The sequence below is a fragment of the Spermophilus citellus genome (genome assembly GCF_964194105.1).
Source record: "Spermophilus citellus genome assembly, chromosome: 6".
NCBI lineage: Eukaryota > Metazoa > Chordata > Mammalia > Rodentia > Sciuridae > Spermophilus > Spermophilus citellus.
The window spans coordinates 130,137,133-130,159,492 of record NC_138187.1 but is presented as its reverse complement, the minus strand read 5'-3'; the positions used below and the strand labels follow the sequence as shown (position 1 = coordinate 130,159,492).

At 45.4% G+C, this 22,360-nt stretch overlaps 1 protein-coding gene across 1 annotated transcript; it reads right to left on the bottom strand.

The window, feature by feature from the left end:
- Positions 1-1,006: 1,006 nt before the first annotated feature.
- Positions 1,007-21,311, bottom strand: PM20D1 (peptidase M20 domain containing 1). Its single transcript, XM_081300535.1, has 13 exons — positions 21,055-21,311; positions 18,370-18,456; positions 16,706-16,938; positions 15,957-16,043; positions 15,314-15,447; positions 14,778-14,897; positions 13,723-13,798; positions 13,218-13,279; positions 12,918-12,996; positions 9,974-10,045; positions 6,722-6,890; positions 4,805-4,904; positions 1,007-3,365 (listed from the first exon to the last, which is right to left on the bottom strand). Exons 1-13 carry the CDS (start codon positions 21,221-21,223, stop codon positions 3,242-3,244), a joined length of 1,512 nt encoding a protein of 503 aa, XP_081156661.1. The 5' UTR covers positions 21,224-21,311; the 3' UTR covers positions 1,007-3,241.
- Between the last annotated feature and the right edge of the window lie 1,049 nt (positions 21,312-22,360).

Below are 22,360 nucleotides of genomic sequence, written 5' to 3'. Positions count from 1 at the left end.
TCTAAGAAAATGGAAAAAAAAAAGTACCTGCCCGCCATGTAACCACTCACTGTTATATAAATCTGCCCGCCGCCCCCCCCGCCCCCCCCCCCCCCGCACCCCCGCCTGGCACCCCCACTGGGTATTAAGTTCAAAGAATTCCCAGACTCTGAGGTCCAGAGATTTTTAGTCATTAGCCCCTCCGGACTGTGGCAACTAAAATAAAACTGCTTCCTGAAAATTCCTTGGGTGTCCAGCCTCACCTGTCCTACATCACCATCCTGCCCTGAGACCTTGAGGCTCAGGCCAGCATTTTGAGCCATTCTCTTCAGAAGCACCCAGGGGCCACTGGGCTGGAATATGTGCTCCTAGAGCTTGGATTGAGAGCAGTTCCCTCTCAAGGGCCTTCCTTCCCACTAGAGGGGTTGGAGAACTATCCTTTATAAAGTTGGAAGAAGTGGTGAGGCTGAATAGCAACAGAGTTCTCTCTTCATTCTTCTTCCAGGTACTCTGTGGATCATTAGAGACCCAGCTTCCCCAAACTCAAAGTAGGGAAAAAAGCTGAGCCTAGAAGCCGGAGGTCGGGGGGGGGGGGTAAGAAATGCAGATAAAGGACAGGTGTGGATGAGAGGTTAGTCAGGAAAACCTGGAGCTAGAGCTAAGAACTAAATGCACCAAAACAGGCTTTTTCCTTGACTGTCCCCTGAATCACAATGAAGGAGCCAAGTGCCACAGGTTCTTGGGGTAGGTAGCATGGTGAAATCAAAGAATCACTGAATTTGGAGGGTCTTGACCTGCATTTTAATTCTGGAGCTGCCCCTTAAGAACCATGTCATCTTGGGCAAATGACTCCTCACAACTATTAGCACAGATTTTGGATTCAGAAAGACTCTGGTCCTAATACCTGCATAACCTTGGAGCACCTTGAAGTTACTTAACTGTGGAGTCTTAGTAAAAAGGGCAATAACATCTCAGAGCTGTATTATTTTCTGTTTCCAAGAACAAAATACCACAGACTGGATGAGTTCTAAAGAAAGGAGGTTTATTTTGACTCAAGGTTCTGGAGTTCAAGAGTGAGTGCGACAAGGGAGGGTATGAGTTAGTTGGCTCTCTGCTGAGGACCTTCTTGTTGGCAGAGTACAGAGATGGAGCCCACAAAGGCATTTTTCCATACCTTCTGGTCTCTTTCTTTTTAAACGAGGTGCCATGTGATATTTCGATACATATGTACACGTGCAATGTTTAAATCAGGATAAACATATTTATCTCCTCAAATCCCAAAAAGCCACCAGTAAAACAATCATGGGGCTCCACTCTGATGACTTTCATCCTAATCACCTTCTAAGGTCCCCACCTTTAAAGACCAGAGTCTGATTAATTTTCCACTTTCTTAATACCATTCGCATGTGACTTTGGGGATTAAGTTTCCAACACATTAAGTATGGGGAGACACTCAAGCCACAGCAGTGGTTGTGAGGATTAAACAAAAGAAGCCATGGGAAGTAGATTCCCTTGGTGACTTGGGATCATGGGGGAACAGTGAGCTTGGAGCCAGTCCATGTTGGTTTGAGCTGATTGCCCCCAGCTCGATGTGTAACCACTCTGAAGATCAATTTGTCCCCTGTGAGAGGGGTAGCATTACCTTCTTCCTGGGGTTCTTGTGGGGCTCTGCAGAGATAATTGAGGTCCATGGAACTACTTTGTACAGCTCTGCACAAATGTGAAGGATTATTTTTGTTCTTCAGTTTGCCCTCTAACAAAGGCTGAATAAGTACTGAATTGGCCAAAAAAGGGAGGGCTAGGGAAGGAATGTGAATCTTAGCAGGAGCAGCAAAAAAGCCGGAATAATCCCCACTTGTGTTTCTAACACTGACAATTAAGACCAAGCTCCAAGGAGCAGCTTACATCCACAGAAGGGAGGTAAGGAATTGGGGATGGGGGGCACTCAGCGGGGTTACGAGGAGAGGGCAAAGGAACCCATTGCAATCAAACCCCAGGAAAAGCAAGGAAGGTCCTTGCCTGGTGAGGGAAAAAGAGAGGGTGTCTCTCAAGTCCCAGTTCTCTGTGTCTCCCTCTGTGACCCTGACTCCCTTGTGATCCACTTGAGCCAAGAAATGCTCTTTCCAATGCCCCCCACCTGGCAGCTACTGAGCAGATTCAAATATGCTCAGGAATGGAGTCCAGAAAAAAAAAAAAAGACAGGAGCTTTGCTGTCACCTAATGGAGACTATCTTGTGCCTCTTTGTACCCCACTGGCCCAGGGCAGAGCCCCTCAAACCAGTCTCCCCCTCCTCCTCCTTCCTCATGCCCTCCACTTCCCCTTGATCAGTCTGAACCAGACCAGGCCAGGGCCAAGGTCTGCCGGTGCTAAGATCCACTGAGAGGCTGGGTCATGAGTGCCCTTCCCTGGGAAGCTTAGCCCATAGATGTGCCAGGGAAATGTTTCTACAGATTAGTGCCTCCTGGGGTGGGACAGCAGCAGCAGGTGGCAATAACAGGGCAGGGGAGGGAGCAAAGCCCAGAGAGCCCTTGGGAGGAGCCCAAGGACAGAAGCTTTCTTCTCCAGGGCCCAGCCTTCAGAGACAGGAGGTGTGGGGTCCCCCAGACTCCTCACCTCAGGTTTACCCCTCAGTGTTCAGTTGGTGCTGCACAGATCTTTTTATTTGATCATTGGTGGCAGTTATGGTAGCATCAGTTTGACTAAGTCCTGTTCCAGATGTAGAATAAATCGGAGAATAGAGGGAGAGATGCAGAGGCAAAAGAGGAGAGACGAAGAGGCACCTTGTGAGTTCGAGAAGAGAGGGAATGACGGGAAAGGAGGTTCTGGCAAGAAGAGATACATCATGAGCTTTGGAGAAGGCAGTCCAGCAAAAGTACCCTAGATTTTCACTTCTATCAGGTAAAACCGGGTGGAGATTTTTCAAACTGGTATTTGTTAAGTCAGGCCTGGAGGTAGAGCAGTCAAATAACCAGCAGAAATCAGAGGGGTCCCGTCCCTTCCAAGATAGGAGGGACAAGAAGGCAGTAAATGCCAGTCAGCTTATGGATGCAAATGTTGGGAGGAAAAGAAAAGCCAGATTTCTGCTGACCTTCCCTTACTCCTGGCCTTGTCTTCAGTGAGTTGTGGTGAAGAATGGGTGAGATGAGCCATGTATTACAATGTGGTTTTGACCACAACTCTCATTAACCTTGGCTTTGTCTAGGCCCTTAGTTTTGTGTGGGCCCCATGTAAAGCACCCCTACCCCTGCTGGCTCCTCGACTTCACAGTTCATGCAGGTGAGGAACGGGCTTCCTGTCAGTGTCAGAATTCTGGATCAACTCAAAGATGAATTTCACCTGAGTCTGGTAGCCTTGGACAGAGATTTTCTCATTGATTCCATGGATGCTGAGGGAAAGACAGATGCATTGTGGGAGAAGGGAAGAGCCCAGTACGGTAGCACAGGTGGCATTACATAGCACTGTCCCCACCTGTCTCCCCTTCCCCTGATACTGCTGGCCTTTGACCCTTGGGGATGGAGAAGCCATTTGTGAGGTTTCATTTGACCAGTTGGTCATCTCCCAAGGGGGCAGATAATGAACCAAATCCTGGGAGTTTAAATCTTTTTCTGCTCTGAGGTCTATTCAGTAGCTTCCCTTTCAGGGGAACTGTCTTTCTAATTCTTTTTCTTTTAGAACAGAGTCCCCAGCTAGACTTTTTTCTGAGCTTACCCCCCACCCCCATCCTTCAGCTTACTAAGGACAAGGAAGTGTATGGAGGGCAACACCCAGGGCACCTGTTGGGTTCTCTGCTTCACCTATGAACCTTGCTCTCAGCTTGCATGCCCACCAACCTGCCTCCCACCAATACAACCCAACAAATGACAAAGTACACTTGTAACCTCAAAGATGGCCGAAAAGAGAGTAGCTCTCAGCCCTCCCTGCTTGGTTTAAAAAACAAAAACATAAAAGCTACTCTTAAGTTCATACTTAAATACTTTCACTCCATTTCTAGGTGATGTATGGTGGGGAAATCTGATCTAGATGTGATAAGTAGCAGAGCTCAGTGGAAATTATCCTCCCACACCCCAAGGTTCAGAATTTGCTGAAGAACCCACAAAATAGCAGATCACACATGCCTACAGTTGACCTCATGTGTGTTTGCTCTCTCAGAGAAATACTATGGAAATTCAAGATAGGAACACTAGTTTTTGTAGGTAGAGAAAATGAGGTCCAGGAGATTAACATACTCTCAAAGGGAGGAAGAGCACCCAAAGATCCCAATTCTACCAGGTTCTTGCCAATCACCTGATTATCTCCATTCTATTTAAAAAAAATTTTTTTTTGTAGTTGTAGATGGACAGAATGCCTTTATTTTATTTGTTTATTTTTATGTGGTGCTGAGGATCAAACCTAGTGCCTCACACATGATAGGCAAGCGCTCTGCCACTGAGCTACAGCCTCAGCCCTCCATTCTTTTTATTTTATTTGTGGCACTAGGGATTGAACCCTGGGCATTTTATCACTGAGCTTAACTTTTAAGATGGGGTCTTGCTAAGTTGCTGAGGCTGGTCTTGAACTTGTGACCCTCTTGACTCAGCCTCCTGAATCACTGGGATTACAGGCATGTGCCACTTTGTCTGTCTCTCCATCCTTTGAAAAGAGGGGCAATTCCTACAAATTCTGGGCAGTGGCAAGATGAACAATGAGGACAGTTGGCTTCTAAGATGTCTCCATTTTAATTTGCTACACCCTGGCTTCCTCCATTCTGTGGTCTGTCTGCTTGGGAAGGTACAGGTCACATGTGTCTCCTGTGTCCCCACTGTAGCTCAAACCTGTTCCACTCACCTTCTGAAGTCCTGAGGCTGAAGGTAGACAGGGTTGAACAGATAGATGCCAGTGGTGAGGTTGGTGTAGTGTCGGCTGTCTGTGTTACCAATACAAGTACCTAGAAAGGGAAGAAGAAGAGGGCTTTCCATGAGAAACCAAGCCAGAAAGTGGCAACAGGTGGGCTGGCTAGAAAATTAGGACTCCTTGGTCACTATAGAACAATGGCTAGGCTCACTTATGAGCTATGCCTATGTTGGTTTTGTCCTGCAAGCTGCCCTTTTTCAAAACATCAGGAAGCATCATTTCAGCCAGGAACTTGGAATCCTGAAGGCATTGGTGAGATACCCTTAGAATGGTCTGAAGCTAAATGCCCTCTTTCCTTGATGACCAGGGAGGCTAATATCTTTATCTCATACCCACAGCCATGGTTTTGCTACTTTAGAAACCATAAATGTAGCTAGGCATGGTGGCACACACCTGTAATTCTAGCAACTTGGGAGGCTGAGGCAGAGAATTGCTAGTTCAAGGGCAACCTCAGCAATTTAGTGAGTCCTTAATAACTGAGAGTTACCCTGTCTCAAAATAAAAAAATAAAAAGGGCTGGGGATGTGGCTCATTGGTGAAGCACCCCTGGTTTCAGTTCCCAGTACAAAAAAGAAACCATAAATCTTCTTTATCACCTGGTCTATATTCTGTATCCTAGGTCAGAAATTAACACCCTTTGGGGAATTGTACTGCTATGAAATCCAGTCTTCTCTAAGTGGGACATGATTTCCTGTCATTCTCATCCTCTGGGTGATGATTCTGCTTTAGAGTCAAACCTCAGGTTTGGAAAGTTCCAGAATGTTCTCTTCTCAGTCTCCTACTTTTCTGAGGGCAGAGGAGTAGGTCACATCAAGGACTGGGATTTATCCCTGAAAGGCACCTTCTTTGGGAAAAGACACCCTGGAGCATCAATTCAAGTGCAGTGGGGTGATTTGAAATGGTAATTTGTATTTTGTTCTAATTTCTTCTTCTGGTTTCAAATGTAGCTTCATGTGTGGGAGTTTCTGCCAGATGATTTCTGCCCATCTTTTTTCCTATAACAGCTTCACCACTGTGATGAAATGACTGAAAATGTCCCAAAAGGTAAAAAAGTAGGATTAGGGAGCCTTTGAAGGTCAAGAGGGGACAGACCATGTGAGGCTGTGAGGGCCAGGGCTCCTAAATGTTAGGAGAAATCTATAATTAAACCCAGATGGAGGGAAAGTGGACAGAGGCCTTTACACCAGAACATCTCTTCCTACACTGTAGACAAGAGATTCTTACACTGGTCAGTCGCCACTCATATCAGAATCCCCTGGGAGTATTTGTCAAAAAGGCAGGTTCCAGAGTCCTATCCAGATCTGGCTAACTGGAATCTCCAAGAGTGGGTTCAGATGGTCTGCATTTTTAAGATGTTCTCTAGGTGATCCTCTTCCACTCTAATTTTGGAGAACCACTGTCATAGATAGATTTGGATGATATGCTCGAAGTTTGGGGGCTGGGGATGGTCCCAGAGGTTTCTCTGGGCTGATGACTGAACCCTGATGCTGAGCTGTTATCCTAAAGTGAATTGGAATCAGAATCTGGGGAAATCTTGCTCCTCTGTGGCTTCTCCAGAGGGGGAGAATTTTCAGCCAATCCTCCTTTCTCTGTCAGAGGGGCACAGGTCTTTGCTAGACTAGGTTAAGTAAGGACCCAAGCTTGACTGATTTAGTTTATTGTTTCTGCTCCTTTCCTGTTTGCTTTCTCACTTCCACCCCAAAGGGAAAATACAGTTTCAGTCCCATCAGGAGGGGAAGCAGCCAGCTGTTTCCAGGATGAACAGCTGGGGTGGGGGTGGGGCAGTGGACATTGGATAGGAAACAGTTCCAGCCCCCGCCTCTCTCCAACCACAGCTGATGAAGTCATTACCTGGAGTAACAATATTGACTTCTGGGAAGACAGACTGTATGGTCTGGTGGAGCATCTGGTAGCCCAAGGCCTGGTCATCAATGGGGCTGATGGGTAGGGGGTCAAAGGCTCTCAACACGTGGAACTGGACTCGGTCATCAGCCACAATGTTCTTGATGAGTTCCAGGACCTCCATGGTGGAAACAAAGAGGGTTAGATTTGTTACTGAACTGCAAGTACCATATGAATTTAAATGGTCCTGATTTCTCTCCAGCAGAGCCCTGAGGTTTACAGAAAAGACACTTTTTTTTTGTTATTGGTACTGGGGATTTAACCCAGGAGTGCTCTACCACTGAGCTACATCCCCAGCTCTTTTTATTTTGAACATGTCTCCATAAGTTGCCTACACCAGCTTTGAACTTGTGATCATCCTGTCTCAGCCTCCTGAGTCACTGGGACCTCAATTTCAACTGACTAGCAGTAGGTTATGTAAGAGCTGGCCCTTTCTGAAAAGCAATCTATAGCATGGTAGATTTTGGCTAAATATATGGGAGGCTTGTCTAATAGCTGTGAGTCGGCGGGGAAATTTTGTGAATTTCCCCTTAGGTCATGAGCCACAGACTGGGTGAAAGTGTAAAAGAGTCTTTAGAATAGGAATCTCAACAGCAAAGAGGATGATCCTGCTTCAACTAGAGTTCCAGGTGACGAAAGGCCATACATTTTTCCTTCCCCTCTCTGGGCATCCCTGCTTCCTGTTTGTAACCAACTGCATTGCAGCCAGGAAGATGAGCTCAACACAGACAAAAGCTAGGAGTTGGGATGCTTGTATTCAAGTCTTCTTTCTTTGCCTCCTTTCCTCAGGAAGGAACCTGAAGAAACTCCTGAAAATTCAGCCTGAAATGACTAGAAGCAATCAGCAAAATCCCTGATCCCAGGAAGGATATAGACCAGACCCTGATTCTCCTAGTGGCCTCAGTTCTACTCGTTGAGGGCCATTCAGAATAAACCTCCCTTTCCATGTGGAACCCGTTAAACTTCTGAAGACTCCTGCTCCTTACAGAGAAGTGTTGGAGCTGATCAACATCTGGAACATGGGAGATACCAGTGGAAGATGGAGAAGGAGGACTCTTGGGGCTGCCTGTGTTCCCACCAGGTCTACTCGAAGCTCTGTGCATGCAGCCTTAGGCCATGTTCCTGACCCATAAAGCTGGGGCACTAGGGTCATGGCAGTGACCATGATGAATGGGCTTTGTGAGCTTTGATGGATGGAAGATTTCCATTCCTCAGTGGGCAGGTGGGCAGGTGGGCAGGTGGGCAGGGTGGGCCTGGGGATCCCAGGGGTTTCATCAGATAGGCTGGGAAGGAAGGCCTCTGTGGTGGGGAAGAGAGGAGGGAGGAGTGCCATGACCTAGGGAGATGAAAGCCTGCTGGGTGGAAAACAGCCCTTGCAAAGGGCATGGAATTGGAATGAAGCTGGAAAAAAACTGGTGGAAAGAAGCTCAATGAGGGGAATGCAGTGATTTCCTGGCCCTATGAGCCCCTAGGGAATGGACAATGGTTGGCACCTGATGAAAAGCGGCATAGTCAGGGCTCACCCCTCTCCCAGTGCTAGAGGACTCAGGGCAGGCCACTGACCCACTCCCCAATCTACAATGAGGAGTGTGCTTCCCTCCTGTGTGAGGACAGATGAAATCCCCAAGGGGAATAATTTAGGAGAAAGGATCACAGAATGTCCCCTCTTAATGTGTGTCAGGGACCCGTCCCTAACTCATCTGATAATTGTTGGTTGCCTTTTAGATTAATTTGTTGTTGTTGTTGTTTTGCAGTGCTGGGGATCAAACCCAGAGCCTCATGCATGTTAGGCAAGTGTCTACCACTGAGCTACACCCCCATCCCATTTTTGGTTCATTTTTGAAGGGTCAAATTAACCTTTTGAATTCTTTTTGGCTCAACCAGAAAACCAGCATTTCTTACAGATATCAAACATTTTGTGTAACTTCTGCTCACCCTGAAGTTTTCAGCTCAGATGTCACTCTCTCAGGGAAGACTTGTCTGACCCCACAGAAGGTCTGGTTCCTGGAATATTTTCCAATAGCACAAGATTCCTTTGTCCTGACACTCATCGCTGCCTAGGAGGTTCCAATTATGTTAATAACACTGCAGTTTGTACCTCTGGTTCATGTCTCTCTCCAGACCTGCAGTATTTATAATTGCCTATTACTATGTTATATACATCTTAAACTTCAAAGCTGTTGTATTTCTCATTGAACTTGCTCTTCTTCCTGAGTTTACAATCTTGATCAAAGGAATGAGTGCCTGGTCAACTACCCAGGTTAAAGACTTTGCCTTTCAGTACACATCCATATATACATCCTATCCCGTTGGACCTTTCTCTCTTGAAGTGAATGCTCCTTCTTTTACCCTGTGACCTTGGCCTCAAGACATTGCAGAAGCTTCTTTCTCTACTTCAGCATGTCCTCTGCATTGCCACCAACATTATCTCCCTCACAGCAAATCTATCCTGGTGCTTTCTGAAGATTTCTGAAAGTTCCCTCCTGTCCACAGATTAGAGTTCAAGTCCTCAGCATGGCACACAAGGCTCCACCTCCAAGCTACAAATCCATCTTCTACGAATCTTTTATCTCCTACTACTCTCCCCCAGTTTATCCTCTTTAGTAACAACGAATGTCTTACTTCTAGAAAAGTCCTGGTGATCCTTTAAGGCCCCTACTCAAATTTCTAGAGGTCAGAAAAGATTTTTGTTGACCCTCCACGGTAGCATCAGTCTCCCTTGCAATGGTCCTATGGTAATTTGTTCAACCCTAATTGTTATAATCATAGTGTTGAGCTGTGGTTAGAACATTCTGGAACTGAACTGCTAGATGTGCACTTGTTGACTATACTGCTTAGCTGCTGCATTGCTCTGTGTCTCAGTTCTCACCAGGCCAATGAGGATATTGCAGTTGCCACTTCACAGGGTGGCCATGAGGACCTGATGAGTGTGCACATGCATGTATAGCTCAGGAGGGTACCTGACGCAGAGCAAGCCCACTATATATATTTGCTACAATGCTCTAAATTATTTGTACTTGTCTCCTACCCCCAGAATCCAAGTTCCCCAAACCAGAGGTCTCCTATCCTAGCCAAGTAGCAATAGGATGCCTTTAGAACTTGTAGATTGAACAAAGGAGAGACTGGCTCTGCCCTATGTTGTAGCTTAACCCACATCCTGAGGGTCCCACCTCCTTGTTGTCTAGAACATATGACACATACCTCCACAACTGTCTGTGCAGGGTGAATCCGGATGTTGACTGTGGCTTTGGCCACTGGGGGGATGACGTTCACCTAAGGAGAGAACCACAAACCCTGGCCTGAGCCAACCTCAAGTTTTCCACAACGCATCCCCGCCCAGGAAATACCAATTACCACCGGCAGGGGCAGAGGAAGCGAATTTGATATAAAGATCCTGGATTTAATTTTCTTAGTCTGCCTTTGTCTTCTCTGGGTCCTTGACATGGGGTTATATTCAGGCCAGATCTTTATGCTTCTTGATCCTGGAGGGAGTCACAGCTGCCCAGAATGGATTGTTTTCTCTGTGATGACCCTGAGTTGTACCATTGGGAACCTTCTGTGAGCACTTTCTCAGGGCAACCTGGACATTTCTGTTAATGTTAGTGCTTCCTAATGGGCCTTGGTTATAGTATGTTTGAACCCTATGGGGATTATGATGGGGGTAGGACTTTCTTGTGTCCATTTGTGAAATATGACTCTATTCTTTGTTCAAAGAGGAAGAACCCAAGACTAATGGAAGAAGGCATATTTTGGAGGGATTATTTTTTCCTGGAAGGCTGAGAGAGAACAGATTCTCTGACTGTATATCATTTTTTTAATAAGTATGCATAAAAACACATGGCTAGGGACAGATTAGGTGTTACAAATTGGCCTTGTGAGCCAGGCAGGTTGGCGCAGACCTATAATCCCAACAACTCAGGAGGCTGAGGCAAGAGGATTGTGAGTTTGAGGACAGCCTGTGCAACTTAGTGAGACCCTGTCTCAAAATAAAAAATAAAAGGGCTGGGGATATAGCTCAGTAGTAGAGCACCCCTTAGTTCAGTCCTCAGTACTTAAAAAAAATATTAGCCATCCATCACAAATTGGCTGTGTTATTTTTAATAACTATAACCTCTTTGTGCCTGTTTTCTTAACTGGAGAGTGGGACAGTAATACTCCTATGGCTCTTAGAAGGATCGAATGGAGTAACGAATGTGAAAGAGTGGGGGACGAAAACACCATTCAAATGCAAGGATACAGAACTGTTATTCTGGTGAACACTACAGGCAGCTGGTACAGATGGCTTGAATCAGGTGACACACTGAACTCACCAGTCAGCTATGCCAGGACTTAATTCTGAAACACCATTCACTTATATTCAATTTGAGCTCCAGATTACAAGAACTTCTGGAGGTCACATTGTATTCTTGGGGAATAGTGTCCCCAGAAGTTGTGATGGTGGCACTGATAGTTATAGGAGTAGTCTGACTTCCTTCAAGATTTCAGAAAGGGAGCCAGGCGTAGTGGTGCATGCCAGCAATCCCAGAAATTTGGGAGGCTGAGGCAGGATGATCATAAGTTCAAAGCCAGCCTCATCCACTTAGTAAGGCCCTCAGTGACTCAGCAATACCCTGTCTCAAGAGAGAAAAATAAAAAGGAAGTAGCTCAGTGGTTAAGTGCCCCTGGGTTTAATCCCCAGTACCAAAAAAAAAAAAAAAAAAAAAAAAATTTCAGAAAGGTCTATTTGTGTGGCTAGGCTTGGTTCTTTTAACAGAGATCACTCTTTTTTTTTAAAAAAATATATATTTTTAGTTGTAGATGGACACAATATCTTTATTTTATTTATTTATTTTGATGCTGAGGATGGAACCCAGTGCCTCATACATGCAAGGCAAGCGCTCTACCACTGAGCTACCCTAATCCAAGAAGATGCCTCTTAATGGACCATCTGAATGGAAATAAACCAATTAGCTGAAAAATAATTTTGGAATAAAAATTTATCAAAGCATTGAATCAACTAAAATTTATTTCTAGAAAAGTAAGCTTCACATAGAAATTACGAATCAAGCATGGTGACTCCTATCTGTAATCTCAGTAACTTGGGAGGCTGAGACAAGAGGATTGCAAGTTCAAGGCCAGTCTTGGCAATTAGTAAGACCCTGTCTTAAAAATATAAAAATAAAAAACCCCAATCAAAACCCACCAAAACCCAAGAACCAAAAAGCAAAATACCAAAACCAAAACAAAGGGCTAGGGATATAGCTGTGACAGGGGGCACCCCTGAGTTCAATCCCTGGTATACTGCCTCCCCCACAAAAAAAGAAAGAAATTATGTTTGTTAAGGTTGGCCAATATTTCATAGATTTTTGAGAAATGATAATATACCATGTTTTAAGTGTCATATATCTATCACGCACATGATAGATTTTATAAATGGCGGTGAGTTTCTCTTTCAACTAAGAGTAACACCAAGAGAGAGTACATTGATTACTCATTATTAAGTGGTAAATCTTTCAAAATATAGGGAAGATTTAAAAAAGATCTTTGATGGTGGAATGCTTAGAAAACTTTAGTTGACATGTATAAAGTGCTAGGTAAATATAAAGCCTGTTGAATTACAGCTTAAGCACAGGTCAAAGGAACCAACTCCCAAACAATCCTTCTTCACACTAGTGTAATATTTTTTTTGGCATGGGGTAGACCCAAGAGGCAGCATTCCCACTAAAATACACACACACACACACACACACACACACACACACACACCACATTTTTGTGGTAAACCCAGAGGCATTCTACAACTGAGCTACATCCTCAGCTTATTTTAGTTTTTGTTTTGAGATGGGTCTTTCTAAGTTGCTGAGGCTGGCCTTGAGCTTGTGATCCTCCTGCCTCAGCCTCCTGAGTTACTGGGTTTGGGGGCATGTGCCACTGCATCCTATTATACATATAGAATTTGGCCAACAATTTCAGAGGGTTTGTAGGCCTTGACCAGACCCCTTTCTCTTGAGGCTTACCCAACTGATGTCACAGGATAGTTCAGTAGTGGCCCTTCCTATTCAAACTGTAGTCAGAGAAGGAAGGGAAAGCCTTTAGACAAAGCTGCAGGATGGAGGCATGAATGGGCAAGAAGGAGATGGTATATGGAAAAGCCAGGCCATGTTACCTTGATCCCTGCATTATACATGGTAAGCGCTGTGGTGGTCCTGATCAGCGCATTGGTCACATAATTTCTCTCCAATATCCTAAAACAAAAAGATTAAAGTCAGACATTAGGAAGAACTATCCAATGGAGAAAGAAAGTTCATTCACTTTTCCTGAACCTCAAAAATCTTTCAGGCTGAAAGAGACAACCCGTATGTGTATTAGATGTAGTGTCTGAGGCTGAGTTCATTAGTCAGGTTCAAGTGAATCAAGGGGAGGGGTAGGTTTGGGTGGGAGGTGCAGAGAAGGTAAGAATGCTTACCTGCTTACAAGGGGCCCAAACAACCACAGGTTTCTCAAGACTATATTGGTAGGAAAGGAAAACTGAAAGGGAAAGAATGAGGTTAGCAGGATCAGAGGGCTCAGCACAGTAGAGTCACTGTTCCTGCAGCCTGGATCTTCTTACTTCCGACCTGCCTCAGGGCCCTCAGCAATCAGAGGAGCAGCCAACTCCTTCTGCTAGAGACCCAGGCAATTTCTACCTGGCTAGGCTTAGCTGATTGGCCAAAATGATTGCTCAGCACCCTCTAGGTTGAGTGGGAACCAAGTCCAAAAGGGGACCTGGGTGCATTAGGTCTCAGATATGCCCCAGCAGCCCCAAGAAACAAGCCAGATCCCTCATTTTGGCTCAGCCACTGGCTGTGGTTAGATGAGAATGGGCAGAGCACTGGTTAGCACTAGGGCCCTTTTATCACTCCAAAGGTGACTTCTCTGCCACCATTTTGGTCCTCTCCAGGACTGGGGAGGAGTGGTACTCTTTCCCCTACCTCGCTTGCCAGTTGCTGCAACGTTGTCTTCAACAGTCCACTTTTAAACATGTTTGGCATTGGCGTCTGCTCCAGTCTGGAAGAGAAACAGAGTTCTCAAGACTTAGCAAAGATCAAAGAGGAGGGAGATAGGCAGAAGTTTTACCCAGTCTGGCCAGGAGGTCTGCTATCCATGCCCACCCTCATCACCTCCACCACCCAACCATTCTGAAGTCAAGTACTCACATAACTACCTTCACTCCACCAGCAGGAGCTTTTTCTGTCCACCAAGTTCAAGTTAGAGTCCCTTCTTACCCACCTTGCCCTGTGCCCCTCTCTGACATCCTGTCTCATAGCACCTACCACACTGCGGCAGAATTGTCAGTCTCCTCTCCCAATTATGAGTTTCTTGAGGACACTGACTGTTTTATTCCTTACTGTACACTCTCCCCTGGCACAAAGCCTTGACCATGACAGGTGTTCATTTTGTATTTTTTTATATGTATTTTTTAGTTTTTGGTGGACACAACATCTTTATTTTTATGTGGTGCTGAGCATCGAACCCAGTGCCCCGCGCATGCCAGGCGAGCGCGCTACCGCTTGAGCCACATCCCCAGCCCCTCATTTTGTATTTGAATGCAGGTAGTTCTCTTTCCCACTTTGCTAAGAAATCCCAGCCATAGGTGAGTGTTGTTATAGACCCTGTCATTCTCATCCATAGCTCGCCGCCCTTTATTTACCTTTGTCCTCTTGCCAGGGCAGACAGAGAATTTAACCAGCTCTACTAATCATTGACGATCTATGATTTCAGACTGCTTAGCTGGACTCTGGACTACTGAGTTGCCAGCCTAGCTTTTATCTGCTGGTCCCTGCTTGCCATAGGGCTGCACTGATGGATCCTCTTCTGAACCCAGCCCTTGCCTGGGCGCGCACAGTTCTGTCCCTCCTGTGGCCTACACCCTGGTTTCCTAGCCCATCTTCAGGGAAGGAACTTTAGGCTCCTCAAAGCCAAAGTGGAAAAATGCCAGGTCTTTATTTCCAAGTCTCACATGGGTCCAGGTCCTGGAGCGTCTCACCTGCTGAGAGCGGCTGAGAGGATGCCAATGCTTGTCTCCTTTGGGGGTGCTGAAGAGTGGCCTGGAGTCATGTTCACTTGCAGCATGAGGTCAATTGCACCCTTCTCTGAGATGGAAATCCTGTGGAAGGGGATCAGAGATGGTCCTTCTGATTTCTTTTCACCATGAATGAATCCACAGGCCCACAGGCCCTTCTGTATGGTCTGGTGGGCTAGGAGGAAGCTTCATACTGCTTTAAGAAATCTATGCGAGAGGCGCAAAGGAAGGGCAAGGGATATAGCTCAGTTGGTAGAGTGCTTGCCTTGAAAGCACAAGGCCCTGGGTTTAATCCCCAGCACCACAAAACAAACAAACAAACAAAGAAAACCCAGCCACCCACACACAAGAGGAGCAGAGGAAGGGGAAACCCAGGACAGGTTGGAGATAAGGGTGGTAAGGCAACAGGGGTTCCAGCATGGCTTATACATACCAGACTGGGGTCACCTCAAATAGGGTGCAAACTTCTTCCAAGGTGGGGGATGGGGTGCCTTACTCACATGGCAAAGGGCTTTTGGAGATTGGGAATGAATCCATCCAAGATGAAGCCACACTCGTCCACAATGAAGGCTAGCTGGACACCCCTGGCCTGTAGCAGTGCTGACATCTTTTGAGCCCCATTTGTTCCTGATACCTGCAGACATTGAACCCAGAGTCACAGTCTTTTTGGACCAGAAACAGACCTCCATAGATACAGGAGATGATTCTGTTTTACAGAATCCTGGAATGTAAGAGCTGGAGGTACCCAGCGCCCTTCATTTTCACAAATGAAGAAACTGGGACCCAGAGAGTGCAGTGATTTGTCCACAAACTGAGTGGTATTACTGGAAACAAAATATAGCCATTGATTTCCCTGTTCAGTTCTTTTTCTATTACACAAATGTTTCACAGGGTGCAGCTGATGGTCTACCTGCCTGCCTCAGATATTACACAGAGCTTGCTAAATATTCTATGGCATAAGGACCCAGGAACCTGAGTTTTGGTCATGGTCCTTAGATAGTTGTGGCACATAGATACACAGAGAAGTTGGCAGGCCTCTATGCCATATCACAAAGACCCTGGAAGAACACAATGGACTCAGGTAAAGTACCTGCCTCCCCCAACAGGGGCCCTAGAGATAGGTTTAGGGTGAGTTGCCTCTACCTCCTCATCATGGCCCAGAGTAATGAAGAAAGATCTTCGAGGCTTGTAGTTCCTGGTCAGTAGAAGTTCCAAGGCCTGAAGGATTGCCTAGGGTTCAGAAGTACCGTGGAAGAGGAGAAAGACTTATTATCTAAGCAGGGTATCAGGGACAGCTTCTTGCCTCAGTGCTGGTAGAACTAGCATCTTATAGACTCTCTTTAAAGAACAAATTTGCAGGTTCCAGGGGACTAGTTATGGGGAAGCAGACCTCTGCATAAAACCTTCACCACCTGGAGAAAAGTGCCAATTATCAGGACCCTGAAAGGGTCCTTCCTGGGAGATTATCTGCTCTAATCCCTATACACTTGAGAAGTCAAGGTCCACAGAAAGCAAGTGAGAGCCGGGCATTGTGGCACATGTCTGCGATCTCAGTGATTGGGAAGCTGAGTCAGGAGGATCATAAGCCTGAGACCAGCCTTTGCAACTTATAGAGACCCTGTCTCAGAATAAAAAATAAAGAAGGCTGGAATGTAGATCAGTAGTAGAGCTACTGGGTTTAGATCCTTAGTACCAAAAAAAAAAAAAAAATTAAAAATAAATAAATGAATAAAATTTTTTAAAAAGGAAGTGACAACTGATGCCTGGAACCTACTTCTCCTGGAACCAGGAGTTTTTCTACCATCACCTTCTTCCTCTCAGAAGTCAGCCAAACATTCCATCCCCAGATTGATCTTTAGGGACCCCAAGGCAGAGAAAATAGCATTTCAGACCATCACAGAGTTCTTGTTGTCCAGTGTCCCCCGACCATGGATGAAGCCATCACGCTCGAGCCCTGAGAAGGGGGGCACCTCCCAGTCCTCTTCATGGGCAGGCACCACGTCAAAGTGAGCCATCAGCATGTAGGGCTGCAGGCTGGGCTCTGAGCCTTGGATAGTAAACAGGTGGCTGTAGTTTCCCACAACTTCATGCCGGATAAAGCTGGTGTTGAACACTGTAGGAAAGACTAGAGACCAAGGGATATAAAACAAGAAAGAAAGTCAGGTTTAACAGTTTCTTTTGGTCTTTCTATCATTTTGTGCTCTCTCTCTGTCTCTTTTTAAAAATGTACATCCTCCTTTAAGAAATCTCTGGGACAAAGCTAGTCTGAATTTTGATCTGCCTGTTCAATCTCTGAATCTCCTCTTCCACATATTTCAGTGTACTATTATTATGTAATAACATGCAAAGACTCCACCATTAAAATGGTAAATATCTCCAGATCTGGCTCAGTCTGACTTTTAACATGTTACCACATATAGAAATCTCTGAAGTTGAGGATTTTGTTAAAATTTGAACATAGTGGTTCCCAGTATACAAATTACTCAGAGCCAAACATGAGCCCTACATTAAAAAATATTTGGAGTTACTTTTAAGAAAACAGCATTCCTACAGTTTGTGTTATATGGAGATAAAGATTACTGTGTTTGGCTCAAGGTCACACTTCTGTGTGCAGGTGTAGATGTCGCCAGGGTTAATTATTCAGATTATTGGTAGATCTAAACATAGGTGGCTTTAGAGAAAGAGTTTTCTCATGTGAGAAAGAGCTTTTCTCTCCTGTGGGCTTTGTTGGAAGAATCCACATATTCCTCTTCAGATACCTGGAAATAAAGTGGAAGAAGAATGTGGCTTTAGTGTGTCAAATAGATAAAATAGTTTACTGTCATTGTATATTTATTTCCCTATTTTTATCAGCTGTTTGGTAGGGACTTCCAGCCTGGTCCTCCAGTTTGATGACTAAACCATTTGTCCCAGAGTGCTAGAGAAGCAGCTACCTCCTGCTCCTAGGCCACTTTAGAGGGACTGCTTTATAAAGGACTTAGGAGGGGGTCCTCCCAATTCTCCATAAGATTTTCACAGGCCAACAGGGGACTTCTAAGACTCCTTTCCTCCTCAGAGCCATTCTTCCTAGCTCTGTGATCCATGGGTGATGGGGATGAAGGGAGGAGGACTGAAGTGACAGCTTAAAATTGTTGACTGTCTCGAGGCTTAGAAATGTGTTAGTAATGAGTCTGAGTAGGCCTCAATAGGTGGAGTACATGTATGGGGTATAGGTGTGTGAGGGCAGGTGGGGATGGGAGATACACAGGGCACAGTTTTGGACATTTGCACAGGTGGGAGGAATCGTTAGTTCTATGTTTTGATTATATAATATTTATTGAATGACACATATTTAAGGCAAACATTGAGAGAGTTCAAACTCCAATTGACAATTACATAGCTTAGTTCTTCAAAGGGAAAACCTGTAGCGCCTACTCTGCCTCCTTCTCCCTTTTATACCTCCCCTCGATGGGAAAACTCAAAAAAGACCTTTAGAAATTAGACTTTTTTCTCTAATTAGTGACAAAATATGCTTCTTTATCACCCTATCGCTCCTCACCCACAGTGTGCAGCTGACCTTTATGAATGTATTCTCCAAACTCAGCCAGGGCTGTGAAGTTTGACTCTTCATGGCTGAAAGACACTGTTGGAATCTGGATGGCACCTGTCAGAGTTAAACAGACAAAGAGGAAATATTACAGATTATATGGATTGGGCATTTTTGATAAAAAAAAACATTGAAAGCCCAAGCACTCTGAAAACCAAAAAAAATTTAAGTGTCAATAGTATACTCAAGGTGTTTTGGATTTTGGAGCATTTCAGATTTTGGATTTTCAGATTAGGGATGCTCAAGTGGTAAAGTCAATGCAAATATTCCAAAATCTGAAATACTCCAAAATCTGAAACACTTTTCTGGTCCCCTTTGGATAAAGGTTAGTCAACATATAACAATCATTGTTTTTTCCCAAGTCCTCTGTGGGTACGTTGTTTTGATTTTATTTTTATTTCTAACAGTACCAGGAATGGTTTACCACTGAGGCAAATCCCAGTTCTTATTTTAAGACAGAGTCTTACTAACTAAGGCCTCGAATCTGCAACCTTTCTGCCTCAGTCTCCTGAGTTGCTGGGATTACAGGCATGTGCCACTTCATCTGGTTTTAAAAGTTCTTTTGCATTCATTATCTTATTGCAGAGGGCAAAACAATTTTGGGGGCCATCATTATTTTCCCTAATTAGAAGATGAGGAAACAAGTTTAGCAAGGTTAAGTGAGCTGCCAGATGCCAGAGATTGCCCAGGAACAAAGAGCAGAACCAGAATTTAAAAGAAGGTCTTCTGAGTTTTTTTTAAACTAATATAATTCTTTAAGGAAAATAAAGGCAGTAGATTTTGAACTCTGATCCTGAGTAGAAAGTGATTACAAATTGCTTCCTAAGTAAGGCTTCACTCTGCCTATTAAATCATCACTCCCTCTGATAAATCTAGGTTTTATCAATCTCAAGTCTTTGCCCACTGTCCTGGGACCCTAAATCAATGAGGCTTGTATGCTTGGCTGCGTAGAGGGCAGATTGTTCCTCATGGACTGGCTCATCCAGAGTTTCACTGACCTTTCAACCAAGCCAGCCAACATTGGGGCACAAGATGCCTGGGGAAATAAGGATTAAGATGCTCTTAAACAGGTTCTTCAGTCCTTAGTTTCATCTTCCCTATGCAGGTTTCAGTTCCTGACTTGTCATAAAGCTCATCCCTTTAAATCTTGAAGTCTTTAAAGACTGAAAGGATTCTATTGTCAAATGTAAACACCACCGGGGTGGGGGGACACAATGAGTCATGATGACATTTGAGAACACTGCTCAGACACATTCACTTGGAGCAGCTTGGTCTCCAGGGGATGCCTCTGAGCCACAAATGGACTTCTATGTTCAATTTTGCTAAGGATCATCCCTATAACATTATAGCCTGCCTCATAGATGGGAAATTCAAGGTTCAAAAACATTAAAACTGTCTACCCAAGAGCAGACAGAAGCTCAGAACTCAGGTGTTTTGCACCCTGCTGAGAGTTCTAAGCCACATTGCTATGAAGTCACTTCTCTAGGTTTATCTATCTATCATCTATCTATCTATCTATCTATCTATCTATCTATGTATTTTCTTCTGGGTGTGTGCTACTGGGGATTGAACCCAGTGGTGCTCAGCCTCTGAGCCATATTCTCAGACATTTTTTAAAATTTTGAGATAGGGTCTCACTAAATTGCTCAGGCCGGCCTGGAACTTGTGATTTTCCTGCTCCAGTCTCCTGAGTAGCTGGATTACAGGTGTGTACTACCCCTCAGGTCCTACCTTAGGCTCTTATGTAAACATTTGCTTTCTCCAGTGCAAAGAGACTCTGAGCAACTGCCTGCTGACTTTCAAAGGACTATTTATACTATGCTTAGGGAAAGCCCTCTCTACCTCCCAGGCCTATCACTCCAGCATGTGCACAATCCATCTCCAAACATAGGGGGTTAGCATTTGTTCCCTGCATCTGCCTGCACATGTTTATGTAGGCAGTTTCTTTTAATCCACTACTTAATGAAAGGGAAAAGACTGGAGTGAAGCCCCGTGGGAGGAAGGATCTCATTATCCCACAGGATCTAGCACTCAACAGAAAGTTTCCTCTTTTCACCTGGAAAACAGAGATTTAAATGAATGAGTTGTCAGCATTGTTAGGTTCTTCCATTAGGAAAGGGAATTGGGTACATCCCACACCTCAGGAACATTCTATAATGTTCCTGAACAATCTGGAACCCAGTGAATACTCCTGGATATTAGATGTTGACACCCAGTGACCATTCCTTGTTGTGGGACCATGGAGAAGGTCACTTGATCTATGCCTCAATTCCTCTTCTCTGAAGACAATACAGAGATCATTTAGTCTTATTTTAAGATACCACAAGGATTTAACAGATGTGAAATTTTCCAAAGGCTGAAAGTGCTGTTCAAACAAAAGCTGTCGGAACACTGGAGACTGTGTAGGGTGGGAGGAGGACATGACAAGAGGAGCGAAGGTGGAGCCTCCAGGCGAGACAGGGAACACCGAAGTCACAGAAACCAGGTCAAGGGGAAGAGTGGCGAACCCCAAGTCAGGGCATGGTGTGCTGGGACCCGGCTGGGTATGGGGAGGAGCTCCGACTTGAGCAGCGGCCCTTCTGCCGAGGGAAACGGGAGTCACGGGTTGACCGGAGAACCGCGGGACTCAAGCTGGTGAAGGGGACCCAGGTTCACCTTTCAGCGCCTCTTTCATAGCGACGAGCTCCTCTTCGCTGAACTCAGAAGGTATTCGCGACGCCCCCTGAAACTCCCTGCCCTTCAGGCCATTGGATCTGGAGACAATGGCAAAAACTAGCAGCAACACAGCCGCCAGGGCCACCACGCAAACATTACACCGAACCATGCTTCTCTGGAGTCTCTGCTACCTGTCGCCCGTCGCCGAAGTTTGGACCTAAACGCCGAGATGTCCTGCCTGGTTGTGTCACTGCTCCAATTCTCGCTATCTGAATTAGCTCCACCCCATTACCAGATATGGCCAATCACCGCTTGGTTTGGGCTGCGGAACAACCAATCGACGCAAAGACTCCGCCCCAGTCCCCGCAAGGCCTTTTGGGGGTGGTGGTTTCTTGTCCAGTAGCAGGTTACTGAAGGGCGGAGGTGAGATAGGGCTCCAGATGAGGGTAAAGGTCTTGGTGGCGCTTGGCTTTTCTCTGAGATACTAGTTAATGCCTTGCTGTGTGACGGCAAATCCAAACTTTATTTTTTATTTTTTTGGGGAGGAGGGTACTGGGGATTGAATTCTGAGGGGCTCAAGTACTAAACCACATCCCCAGTCCAACAAAATGTATTTTATTTGGGTCTCACTGTGTGGCTTAGCGCCTCGCCATTGCTGAGGCTAGCTTTAAACTCGCGATCCTCCTCTCTCAGCCTCCTGGGCCGCTGGGATTACAGGCCAGTGTCCCTGCGCCCGGCTGCAAATCCAAATTAAAGCGAGGAGAAAGCAAAGTAAGATGAACAAAGCTTACCAGACCGTACTATGGTGTTTGGCTTCTTCTGAAGTTTACGACAACTCATTCCCTATGTTCTGTGGGGGAGCTTTGCGGGTTCCGGACTTGATTTCATCTGAAATTGGAAGATAATTTCTCTGTTTATAGATAATGCTTTGAAATACCATTTAGGAGGGGAAGTGACCCACTTCTGCCATCCCAGCAACTCTGGAGGCAGAGGCAGGAGGACTGCAAGGTCAAGGCCAGCCTCAGCAATTAGCGAGGTCCTCAGCAACTTAGTGTGACAGTAAGGGGAGGGGGGCGGGGGGAGAAAGGAAAAAAGAAATACCAGTTTACCAGCTTAGCGGGTTTGCTTCCATTCAGGTATTTCTTGAAAGTTTGGTTTTTGTTTTTGTACTAGGGATTGAACCCAGGGTGCTTTACCACTGAGCTAAGTCTCCAGCCCTTTTTATTTTTATATTTTGAGAGAGCATCTCACTAAGTTGCTGAGGGTATTGCTAAATTGCTGAGGCTCTTGCTAAATTGCTGAGGCT